This window comes from Rosa rugosa, chromosome 7, assembly GCF_958449725.1.
Source record: "Rosa rugosa chromosome 7, drRosRugo1.1, whole genome shotgun sequence".
NCBI lineage: Eukaryota > Viridiplantae > Streptophyta > Magnoliopsida > Rosales > Rosaceae > Rosa > Rosa rugosa.
Window position 1 is genome coordinate 32,550,761 of NC_084826.1, and position 13,131 is coordinate 32,563,891.

At 37.4% G+C, this 13,131-nt stretch overlaps 1 protein-coding gene across 1 annotated transcript; it reads left to right on the top strand.

Moving 5' to 3' along the window:
• Positions 1-4,992: 4,992 nt before the first annotated feature.
• LOC133721414 (DEAD-box ATP-dependent RNA helicase 13) lies at positions 4,993-13,131 on the top strand. Its single transcript, XM_062148019.1, has 15 exons — positions 4,993-5,367; positions 5,498-5,890; positions 6,119-6,282; positions 6,364-6,558; positions 6,904-7,080; positions 7,775-8,160; positions 8,947-9,127; positions 9,980-10,102; positions 10,186-10,302; positions 10,448-10,552; positions 11,430-11,570; positions 11,661-11,726; positions 12,064-12,216; positions 12,653-12,734; positions 12,854-13,131. Exons 1-15 carry the CDS (start codon positions 5,178-5,180, stop codon positions 12,904-12,906), a joined length of 2,526 nt encoding a protein of 841 aa, XP_062004003.1. The 5' UTR covers positions 4,993-5,177; the 3' UTR covers positions 12,907-13,131.

Below are 13,131 nucleotides of genomic sequence, written 5' to 3' on the forward strand. Positions count from 1 at the left end.
TATTTACATTACAAAGAATTTACAAATTAAACTGAACAACAATTTAATAAGTAAACACATCCACCACTCTCAGTACACAGCAGAAGATTAAAACTAAGAGTACTCTTCGACGTCCATGCTACCGAACGTACACCTTAGCTTCGACGACGATCACTCAATATTCTAACCTGCACAATAACCCCTACACCATGGAATAGTGCACCGGGTTGAAACAACAAACCCGGTAAGCTTTTGCAAGCTTGTATGAGTAAACCTAGAAAACCAATAAAACACCTTTCCGACCCAATGACAACAAATCAACACAATGATTAATTCTAACATCAAATCCTTTTCTTATTAAGGAAAAACACATGTCACCACCGCGACAAATCAAATCATTTGAAATCTCAACAACAAACCAAGAAATCACTTTTCTTTCCTCTCGAATGAAGCATTTATCACCACAACGACATGATAAAACATTACTCAACCCACTAGAGTCTCAACCGCAACTGCACTTACAAATCAATCCAAATAAATACCAGTAATCGCTGCATAGAAATTTAGTTCATGAGATCACCCTAAAAGCACACAATTCAAAATAGAAATCATAGTAACCCATGCATATAGTTTAGTTCAGGAGACTACATTAAAATCAATAAATAGAAATGATAATAATCCCTGCATATAGCTTAGTTCAGAAGATTACGTAAAAATCAACAATAGAAGTGGAAAAAGAAAGATAAATAAAGAAATCAAACAATAGAAATGAAAATGAAAGATAAATAAGGAAATCAGACAATGGAGATGAAAAAGGAAATTAATTAAAGAAATCAACAACTCACGCTAATAAATCCTTCCAAAATTCAACACCTTTTTCCAAAAGGACAATTACAAGTTACCCCGTGACAAAATCATAGGAAATGTTAACCTAATAAATCAATATGAAAATCTGGTTCAAACTTGGACACGTTGGCAGACAGACTAGAGTTCTAACTGAATCGTAGCCCGTCGATCACCCGGCCAAGGTTATGACATCTGATATCCTTGTCTCAGTCGTAGCCCGTCACCAGACCAGGGTTATGGCATCCGATATACTTGCCTCTGTCACTACTGTGACACTAGACCAAAACATTTAGAAGTCACACATGACTCCAAATGTTACCCAAAACTCAAATACTCTTTCACATAATAACATCAACAATTACATGACATATTGTATTCCTGCAAAGAGTAAATGCTCGAAATAATAATCCACATAATATCACAATTATTACTTCACCCAATGCCACACCATCCAGATATATAATTCACATAAATACACACACACACACGCAGTTATCCACTCAGGAATACTACTAATACTAACTATAGTTCACAGTCGCAAAATTCGAGAAAATCATTTTATACTTAAAATCTCATTTTACTTACCCATGAATCGTAGTCGATCAAGTTCATATAATTTAAAACAAATATTCATTTCCGAAAACGATTTCACAATTTATCAATTACTTCCAAATAAATAAAGTAGCTCCGTTCGTAAATGAACCACGTGAGATTTACTCACCTCAGAATCCTGCTGCATCTTCTATACAGAACCGAGATAACACAATCACAAAATATCCGTCCAAGACAACTTCATCAGGTACCTAATCACATACGGTCCCAACTCAGTACACGAAACACAAAGCGATTAAAGTTCGAACCCCCGTTTGAACTAAAACCTTGAAAGTAACGCCAATTGAGGCGGAACTTCATCCCAAACCACCCAAAGTCTCCAGAATACTTCTACGCTCTATATATCAAAACTACAAGTCGATCGGACGGCCGGATCCTCACGGATTGAAAACTGAGACAATTGAAAACGGAAAAAACCCTAACAAATTCATACGATCTCCAAAAATTATGTATTGTATATCGAAATACTCGTATGGACGAGTAGATCGTATACAGAAATAGAAACTGTCCCTGACATAGCCGGAACCGCCGCCAAGCACCACCATAGTCGACGGCGCCGCCGTCGGCCAACTTCAAAATTAGGCCACAATACCTATGCCAAAATCTTCCTCACAACATGTACAACAACTTTCACAACTACACTGAAGTCAAATTGTAAGCCAATTGGCCGAAATTTACCTTGGAAGGAAGATGGCTGATTGAAACACTAGAATTTCAATTCCAAAATTCTATCTCCACGCTTTGAATCGTTGCAAGCCACTTTAGAGAAAAACATCTACGTCCTCTGGGCTCCAAAGCCCTCAAGAATCGTCGCCTATGGTGGCTGGAGTTGAGAGTTCCGTCAAACCCCCGATGAAGCGCTGTCATTGAGCTTCCCAACCTTGTTGCACCCTCCACAGCTCAATTCGTGCTACAATCTTACCACAGACTTGTTGAGGGAGGAGAGACGAAGAGAATGCGACTGGTGGCGTGGCTAACGGTGGCTGGACGGCGAATAAATCGCCTGACGAAGGGAGGGGACCGATTTCGGATTAGGGAGAGAGAAAGAGGGACGGGTTTCCAATTTTGGAAATCTGTCCTTCTTTGCAATTTTGCAAAATTCCGTCCTTTATACAAAAATAGAAACTTTTTCTGAAAGCCATAACTTCTTCATACGAACTCTGATTTTTGCGTTCCTCATATGCACGAACTCGTATCGATGCGTTATACACCTTTTGTGAAGAAAGTTTTGGGAGAAACTCAACGAATAAAAAAGTCAACCCTTTGACCCCCCGAAAATAAAACGTTTCGAGTAATTATTCGTCCGAAGTAGTTCCACCACATCCTCGAACTACGTACTCATACCAACAACCACTGAATTAATTCCGAAAAATCCTCAAAAAATAATAATGAATATCCGGGGTATTACAAGATGCTTATTGTGACAACCCGTATTTTAATCATATTTTAGCAATGTGAGTAACCATTTATTAACTAATTCTATTACCAGCAACATATTTTGTTTTGTATCAACTTCACCATATGGGTTAATATATATATATATATATATATATAATGTAAATATCTATATAAATATGTGTTGTAAGTTCTTAAAGTGGATACGTGAACTTTATTAGATAGTTATTATGGGTAACAAGAGAGAGAGTTAATGAGGTCTAGAAGGATCGGCTTAGACCGACATAACCAAGATATAAAAGAAAAGGAGAAGTCTAGAAAGGGGGAGAATTCAGAGCAAGTCCACCCATTGAGCTTGACCAGTCAAGACTATTCATTGTTTTTTTGCCTTGTATTTCCACTATTGAGGTTGCCTTGTATTTCCACTATTGAGGTTGGCGCAGAGAATGACTTTCTTTGATTTGTGTTGGCATTTTCCTCACTTCCATTCTCAACTCTCCTCTTCTTCGTCCCTGGCTCCGGCCTCTGTCTTGGAGCACTGTGAGACCCCAACTTGGCCTTGAAAGACTGAGTGCTCGCCATTTAATTCGAGTATCAACCTCAACAATCTTGGGGATTTCATCAATGGTGTTGAAACTGTTATTGTTCTCCAAACAACCAGAGAGCCTCCTGCTGTGGTTGCTCAATCAATTTGGGTTTGTTTCCCGATTCAATTAGGTGGAGGATAGATGAATCAGGTGACCCCAATCTCGTTTCTTAATTACATGACAAGGAGGTTTGGTTTGAAGGACCATCTCTGTTAGGAATTTCTCAAGAGATGTGAGCTCATTCTTGTCAATCTCATCTCAGATTCTCAGATTAATCAAAGCCTCAACAGAGGAACTAAGGAAGAAGAACTGAGGGAAAAAAAATAAAGGAGTCGACTCATAGACGTCTTTATCTCTTCATCTTCTAATTGTACGGATTTCTGTTATCTTACTGTTGTACTATTTGTATAACTTCAGTTGAACTACTACATTTGCTTTGATAACCAACCTCTTCTTTATTGTATTTCTTTAAAGGGAAAATGATCCATATTGTACCTGCTCCTTATAAATTTCGGTACCTCACGTTTTGAAAATATCAATACGGTACCTAAGGTTCTCAACCCGACCGAAAATAGGTACCTAGAGCCGTTAGCTCCGTTAAGGAGGCTGCCAGCTGACATATTTTGATCATAAAATGACCAATTTACCCTTTATTTTGATAAAAAAATTCATGAAAAACAATTTTTTTGGAACTGGTAATCAATAAGATAAATCAAACGGCTAAATACTGATTACCACCCTGTAGTTTAAGTCCAAAATTAGTTCGGTCCCTAAACTTCTAATTTCATCAAAAACATATCTGCACTCTTAATTTTGATCTAATAGGTCTAATCTGTTAGTTTTCTGTTAAGTGAGTCCGTTAACTTGCTCATATGAGGCTTATGTTTTATGATGTCGTGTTGAGGTGGCACACATAGTCAACTTAGGAGTGGGTCCCACTTTTAGAAATCTATCAATTAAAAGGGTTTTTGTCTATTTACTCCATTTCTAGAATTTTTTTTCCCACTTACCCCATTAAGGGCATGTTTACTAGCTTGGAATGGGAGGGAATGATTACGGGGTAAAAACATTCATTTGTTTACTAACACATAAAGGAATCAGAATGGATGTAGGTCCCACCTCCTTATCAGGAATCGACTCCTGAATACTCAGGAATTTGATTACAAAGGGGGGAGATGGGTTTAGAAATCAATCATCCGGAATCAATACCGATTCCTTTCTTCTCCCATTCCATTTGTCTCCGATTCATGATTATTTTCCATTCGATTTAAGTAAACGTGCCATAAGTTTTTTTAATTATCCCTTACCCAAAACACTCTAAGGAAGTCTTCCCTAATACTCCATTAAGGTTTTTTTTTTTTTTTTTTTTAAAGTACTATTTTACACTCACTCCTTTGTTACTTAGAGATAGAGAGAGAAACCATAGGAGACTTCGCCAGATCCTGTCACCGGCTGCCGCCCATCTGATTTTTCTGAAAACCTCTATTGCCCCCAATAGAGGGGCAAATAAAGGTCTATTTCCCCCTAATAGACGTCTATTAGGCAATATAAAAAAAAAAAAAATGAGTTATCAATTTTCGGTTCTCCTCCTACACCTACAGTAAAGAGAAAGAGAAGCGTCTTTACCAACGGCGCGCCTCCTTCTCTCTCTCTCTCTCTCTCTCAAATATACGTTTTCGGTTTCATCCTTAGTTCTAGTGTAGCAGCTAAGCCCAGAAACAAGTTCCAACTCAAATTAGGCGCCCACCGGAAATCGCAATGACGGCGACGCCGTTGCCACCGCCTCTGTCACGTGGAGCGACGAGGAAAGCGAAGAAGAAACAAATTCAACAGCAACACGCAGAGCTGGAGCGTTTGGATTCTCTCCCATGGAACCCCTCCTCTGTCCCTCTCCCTAATGACAATGACGATGCTGACCCTTTCTCCCATGTCAATGGCCTCGAAGGAGGTTCCTAACTCTATTCCATTCTCTTATTTCTTCTACTTTGAAATTAATATGATGAAAATTTTCAGTGCATGCTCTGCTCTTAGGGTTTGTAGTTTGCTGTAAGAGTTGATTTTAGTTTCAATCACTGCAGGTTTTCTTATGCTTGAAGAGATTGATGAGGCTGATTATGGCTTAGAAATTCCTGCACTAGAAGTAGAAAATAGAAATCGAAACGATAAGTCTAAGCCAACTAAAAAGTCCAAGAAACGAAAGCATGACCAACTTGATGCAAGTGATACCTTGGTTGAGGAGGTTATTGCTGAAGAGAGATTGGACAAGGATGAGAAACACATGACTAAGAAGGAGAAAACGAAGAAGAAGAAGAAGCTGGAGGAACCTCAGAAAATTGAGGACAGTGATGATAATGGTGGCAGTGAAGTTGAAGAGAAAGACAATGATGGGGATGTCGGTTCAAAGAAGAAAACAAAGAAGAAGAAGAAGAAGGCGGCCGAGGAAAGCCAGAAAAATGAGGAATCCACAGTTGGTAGTTTTTTATTTTCAGTTTTGGTCCCTGATTTGTCTAATTTCTTAATTTTGTTTCTGCACTGGTGTAGTCAAGTAGGTTACACTGTTACTACCGGTGATGCTTATGATATGCATATTTCTCTTAGCTCTCTGGACTTGTGTTAGAGTGAACTCATTCGAATACTATGTCTAGGATCATATATAAAAAAATTAATGTCACTTTCTTCATGGATGCATATTATTATAGATGAGAAGGATGAAGTAGAAGAGCAAGTTGATGAGGATGAATACTATGCATGGAATGAGTTGAGACTTCATCCACTGATTATGAGATCGATATACAGGCTTGGGTTCAAAGAACCAACGGCCATCCAGAAAGCTTGTATTCCTGCTGCTGCTCATCAAGGGAAGGTTGGTTAAGGTTATTGTATAAAGTATTGGACAGGTGACAAATATTCTGTTTGATTGTTAATTAATTCATTTACATGACAGGATGTTGTTGGTGCTGCGGAAACAGGATCTGGCAAAACGTTAGCTTTTGGTCTGCCGATTTTGCAACGCCTGTTGGACGAAAGAGAAAAGGCTGCGAAGATGTTTGAAGAAAAGGGAGAGGAAGCAGGAAAAGTCACTTCAAAAGGCTTTTTACGGGCCCTTGTTATTACTCCTACAAGAGAACTTTCACTTCAGGTAATGTAATAGCATTCTGAGTTGCTTCTATTCAGGCAGTTCTCAGTTGCATATGTTCGTCACATGTGTACATTTATTATATGAGCTTGAACACAATATAATTACAGCTGTGCATAGTTAGGGCAGTATTATCAGGTCCCAACGAGTTTCTAAAGATCTCAAGAAATTTCTCATCTATACTATCGCATTTATCATGAATCAACAGTTTACTGATTTCTTGCCATGTATCTCAACATAAATGGCAGAACTTCTTTTTGAATAAGGAGGGCATGTGGATTCTAGACTTCTTTTGTAACACTTGTCTGATTCCAGATCTTGTCGGGATTTCAATTTTTCCTTTTTCAGGTCTCTGATCATCTTAAGGCAGTTGCTAAGGATACTGATATTAGAGTGGTTCCAATAGTTGGAGGCATGTCAACGGACAAGCAGGAGAGACTTCTTAGATCAAGACCTGAGATTGTTGTTGGAACCCCAGGGAGATTATGGGAACTTATGTCTGGAGGAGAAAAGCATCTAGTTGAGGTCAGTACTCAGTACTAGTAGATGGAGATTGGATAACCTGAGACTACTTATAATAAGAAATTTGGCTTTTCGATATTGTTTTCTCTCCATTTCTATATGCATGCCATTAGATTTGCTTTCATTGATGTAGATTTTGTGCAGTGCACTTTATATTCATCTTTGCTGTTGTTGTATAATGATGCCTGTGGAGTAACTGCCTTTTTATGTTGGATTAGTAGATAGCTTTTCATTATGAGTTGGACTCTTAAATGTTAGATGTAGTAGTTCCTAGTTAGCTACCCAAGTTCACATGTGCATGCTTATTTTATTCTGCATATGATAAGGTCTAGACCAGAGTTTATGTGCTTATAATTTTGTCACTACCAAAGATTCGGAGGAAAGTTAATTAGAGACAAGCCAATAATCAGAATGGAATACTAACTCTATCAGAGCCTGCATGACTTGAACTGTCATTTGTTTCATTTTGCGATGCTAACAGGGCATGCCATATATGTATTCTTATATGTATGAAAGTAGTTGTCTTCATTGGCAGAGGGTGTCCCTGTTATTCCCGTGTAAGTGGGTCAAACATAAGAAATATGGTGGTGATCTTGGTCTCAATTGTGAGATTTTAGGCTTATTTTCACATGCAACAAATAATATGCAAGGTATAGAGCTTGACCTTTATTCTTGGACTCCTTCTCTGCTTTTGCAGTTGCATTCATTGTCTTTCTTTGTGCTGGATGAGGCTGATCGAATGATAGAAAACGGCCATTTCCATGAATTGCAGTCTATTATTGACATGCTTCCTTTAAGGAATGGTTCTGCCGTACATTCCGGAAATGCACAAGATTCTGTTACCATGACCAACTTCCAGAGGAAGAAGAGACAAACATTTGTTTTATCTGCAACAATAGCACTTTCTGCTGATTTCCGGAAAAAGCTGAAGCGTGGTTCTCTAAAACCAAAGCAATCAACGTCTGATGGGGTGAATTCTATAGAAGCTCTCTCTGAGCGAGCAGGGATGAGAGACAATGTTGCCATCATTGATCTGACAAATACATCCATTTTGGCGAATAAGCTCGAAGAGTCATTTATTGAGTATGTGCTTTTCCTCTATTCATCTATTATCTGGCATCTGAAACTTTTTTTTTTCATGAGGATTCAATTCACTTTACCAACTTGACCTGTCTTGAATTTTAAAATTCCCCATTTAGTTGCGAGTACCGAACTGTGTGTGTGTGTGTCAGACAGACATAGATACGTTTAATGGCTATTTAATAAGAAACCAAGTTAAGGAATAGTGGCTATTTAGACTTAGATCACGTGAAATAACCTGACATATGTATTAGTTTTAGGTGTTTTGAGTGTATGCAGGAATAACCTGACATACATATAGATTCAGTATAGATGTTACATACTTATCCCACTGTGCATCTGAGAACTTTGAGTTATCTGGATCTATATTTTGGTTGTGTCCTCATCTTCTTTAAGCATGCAGTTTTGAAGTTTGAAACATGCCCAAGTAATACTTTTCCTTGGCTGGCCTGATGCTTGAGACCCCAACTCTCTTACTCAAGGGTCACTTATTAGGCCTTACATAAGTAATATCTTTTTGTTCAGTGACTGGTAGGATTCATGAGAAGTTCAATCTGCTTTGAATTGAAGTTAGAGTGAACTGTCTGTTAGTCTGTTTTTTTCTTTTTTTCTTTTTACTACAGTCAACCCTTTCAAGTTGTGTAACTGAAAACATAAATTGCGTTCAGCTGTACGATGAATCATTCCAAATTACTTGTACTCTAATGTTGTTGAGTCATCTTGCTGTACATAACTCATATTACGGTAATGCTCTTTCCAATGAAATGCTTAATCGTGGTAGGTTTGCAGATGCAGGGAAGAAGACAAAGATGCCTATTTGTATTATATATTAAGTGTTCATGGGCAAGGTCGCACAATCATATTCTGTACGTCGATTGCAGCTTTGCGACATATAACATCGCTCTTGCGCATCCTTGGCACAGATGTTTTGACACTTCATGCTCAGATGCATCAGCGAGCTCGTTTGAAGGTTTGCTTTTCATTTTCCTATTAAAGCAAACAATCTATAAGTTGTAATTGTATTGCATGCCTACAGAAGTCAGTTATGACTAAATCTCATAAATTCTGTTATAACTAATTCATTTTATATGAAGCATTGACGCAATGATATTTGAAGTGTAATATTTTGCTGAGGTGAATTTTTATTCAGTAATAGTTGAATGGTTATTCGCAAAGAAGAGTTAAAATCCACCTTTCGATTAAAATTTGGTTGACCTGAGGGGAGCAAGTGTATCATATAAGAGAGCAGATGAAGTAAAAAAAAAAAAAAAATACATATTTCAATATGATACCAATGATGTGGAATGAAAAGGTGTCTCTTGCTGTTTTCTTTTTCTTTTTAGTAGCACTTTCTCTTTTTGCAAGCTCTTTAAAGTTTGTGCCTTAAGTTCAGTCTGAAATTTTTATAGAATGGTACCCTAACATGACTTGGAACCACAAGTTCTGTCTGAGTGTGTGTTGGCTTGAATGTATTGGCCTATCTTGATGGAAAGGTTTGATTAAGAGAATGAAATTCTGACAGGCTTAGGATTGCGCAGCTTTCTATTTGTGTACTGTGCTTGCCGTCCCAGAGGGGTGCAGATATGGTTACGTTATTGTAACAGTTACTACCTCCAGATCCCTGGTTGTTAACTTGGATGTATTAGATGGATAATAGAGCACTTCTTCTCCACAATCTATTTGTTATTCCTTTGGAAGTTTTCGTCCTAGAAAAAAAAAGTCCTTTCAACTTTTGGTTGTATTTGTGTGTGTTTGTGTATGTATATGTTATACATATGTTTTAATTACTTTTTTATTACCATTTTCATTGTACTGTATGTAGGCAATTGACCGTTTTAGGGGGAGTGAACATGGTAAACTTGTGGCTACTGATGTTGCAGCAAGAGGCCTGGATATTCCTGGTGTTCGAACAGTTATTCACTACCAGCTTCCCCATTCAGCAGAAGTAAACATTTGGATTCTATTATCATGTTTTGTTCTGAGGCCATGACCTTTTCCGACCTAACGTGTTTTATCTCTTTTTACTAGGTTTATGTTCACAGAAGTGGTAGAACTGCTAGAGCCACTGCTGATGGGTGTAGCATTGCACTAATTGCACCAAATGAGACATCCAAATTTGCTTCTTTGTGCAAATCATTTTCTAAGGTCACAGTCATAAAAAAGCTTTCTTTTAAATGCTACTTTGAGATTGTGGTCATACTTTGAATATTTCAACTGCAGAACTTAAAATATTTTCAGTTCTGGTGCTCACACTTTGTCCTTAATAATTTGTCTTGCTTTCGTACTTTAGGTTAGTTTTCAACGATTTCCTTTGGAGAACTCATACTTCCCAGAGGTTATGAGACGATTATCTCTTGCGCGCCAAATAGACAAGATTCTGCGGAAGGATTCCCAGGTATTCAATCAATATAGAATATTAGAGTGCAATGCTAGTGGTGCATAAAGTGGGTAAACCGTAGGGCTGTGAAATGAAAAGGACCAGAGCTTACTTCACCTGATGTTTGGAAGGCTAGACCAGACCAGCTGAGGCCCAATTAGGCTCGATTTCATTTTGGTTGTTGAGATTGCCTCATCCAGATAGGGCCCAAAGAATTGAAATGAGCCCTAGGCCTGGAATTGACCTAGCTTGGCCCTATCTTCATTATAAAATATAACTAAATGTGCTTAGTTATTCATCATATTATTCAGTTATATAATTGAATATTCTACATTATATAGATATGAGTCTGTGCCTTGGGATAGGTCTATTTGGGGGCCTTCCGCAAATAGACCTTCTTCTTTATGCAAATCAAGTGCACCGATCGCTCTGTCCAAATGAACTCTGTGGGCTCTTGAGTTACCCCTTCTAAAATGTTAGATCTTGCTCATTAGTTGTGTTAATGGCAGAAAGTCTTGAGTTTCAATGTAACTCATTAGAGTTTGCTATCTATGTGTTGTTTTTATTTTCTTTTTCTATAATTCTAACTTCAATTGGAAGTTCTTAATCTCTTCTTATATTTTCTTATATCTTTGTATATGAAATAAAATTATGGTGTTTCATATTACAAGTCTCTTTTTGCCTCCTAAATTATACTTGATTTACACCTTACTAGTATTCTCGTGTATAAGACATGCATATATTAGTAGGTTTGTTATGGTGATTCATTGATTCCTCACTTGTGTCTTATAAGGTTTTCAAATGATGAGCTGGAGTATATTTCAATTTCCTTTTGTAAACTTGCATATATATTTTTTTACTTTAGAAGTATAGATGGTTTTCTTTCTTTTTGCAGGACAAAGCAAAGAAAAGCTGGTATGAAAGAAATGCAGAATTGGTTGAATTGGTTGTGGACAGTGATGAGGATGAAGAGGATAGAGTTAAGAATTATAAGCAAAAGAAAGCCAGCTCCATGAATTTAAAAAGCTTGCAGCAGGTTGGATATTCTTTCTCTTAATGGTGAAATGCATCTTATGATTGGCAGATATGCATTTATGAGTTGATCTAACTTTGTGTTGAAAACCAGGAACTGAAGATGTTGCTTTCACGTCCATTACAACCGAAGTCATTTTCACATCGTTACTTGACTGGGGTAATCATTTCACAGTCTTCTTCTCATTGACATTCTTTCTAGAAGCCACATTAGTATTGTTAACTTAGAGGAAAACAATTTCATTAGGCATATCATGCTTATAAGTTTTCAACAAATAATAAAGAACTATGGCTTGTAAGTTGGATACTTTGGAGCATGTTTTGTTCGGTATTTCACGGTAGAATAATGTTTCACTCTTTATTTTTTTATTTTTCCTTTTATTTCATTTGATGGAAATGTTACTTTGTAAGAGGCTCCAGCAATGTTAGGCATGTTATATGCCCTAATCACATTACTGACATTACTGCGTGACTCATTTCTGTTATTGTTTTTTCAGTCTGGTATCACACCTCTGGTGCAACATCAATTTGAAGAATTGGCTAAGCAAAAACTAGGCGATAGCAGCAACTCAGGAAAAAGAAGTAAATTGTTAGTTATTGGTCAGAATTGTGTGGAACCACTCCAAGCACTTCGGAGTTCTGGGCATGAGGTAGTATTAAGCTCTACCCTTTCCCTATGTTTTCAGTCTCAACTTTTCACTTGTCTGCAAGCAACACCTAAAACAAGAAGAATGCATGAATCAAGATCCTGATACTTTTGTGCTGTATGGTTAAACTTGCAAGTATCTTTATATAACCATTCAGATAATCCTATTCTTCAAGTGTTTCAGAGATTTTTCATAATAGTAAAACGGTTTGTATTTGGTGAAATATTGTAGAATGGTAATGCTGTACAACTTGTCTTTTTCTGACAATAATAGTAGAATGGTACTGCTGAACAACTCATCTTTTTCTCAATTGCGATGTTAAAAACCATGAAACCGAGAGAATCTTACTTCCTTTTTAGAATAACTTATCTTGTTGATCGTTTTCATTGTATATCCATCCGTCTCTTGAAGTTCTCATATTTCATACTCTCTCTTGCAGGTGCACATAGATGTGAAAGAGGCAGCACAAAAACGAAGGAATATGGAGAACCTAAGGAGGAAAAGAAAAGAGGAGAAAAAACGTATGCTTTTCATTCCTTTGTTTTTATTTATCTTTATTTCTCTTTGGGGTGGGGGTGTTATACTTCCTATGAATTGTTTTGGAGAAGTGCATAGTTGTTGATATTGTTATTCCTGCCAGGGTTGAGAGATGACCGCAGAAAGAGGAAGAAACAGCTAAAAGGGGGAGAATGAGTTGAATGGTTACTTGGAATACTCTTTCAATTTGAGGATTGTAGTTTTTGTTAATCATGTTGGAACTCATTTCAAAGCAATTATTTTCTGAGAAGTGATTTTTGTTACTCATTGAGATTGGTTTTGCGGTTCCTCAGATTTAAGCTTTTTTCTCAACTGCTTTGGCACATTTGTCCTCGAAAAATTTTGGAGTCCCAAAAGCAGCATATTTTGTAGTACCGTTCA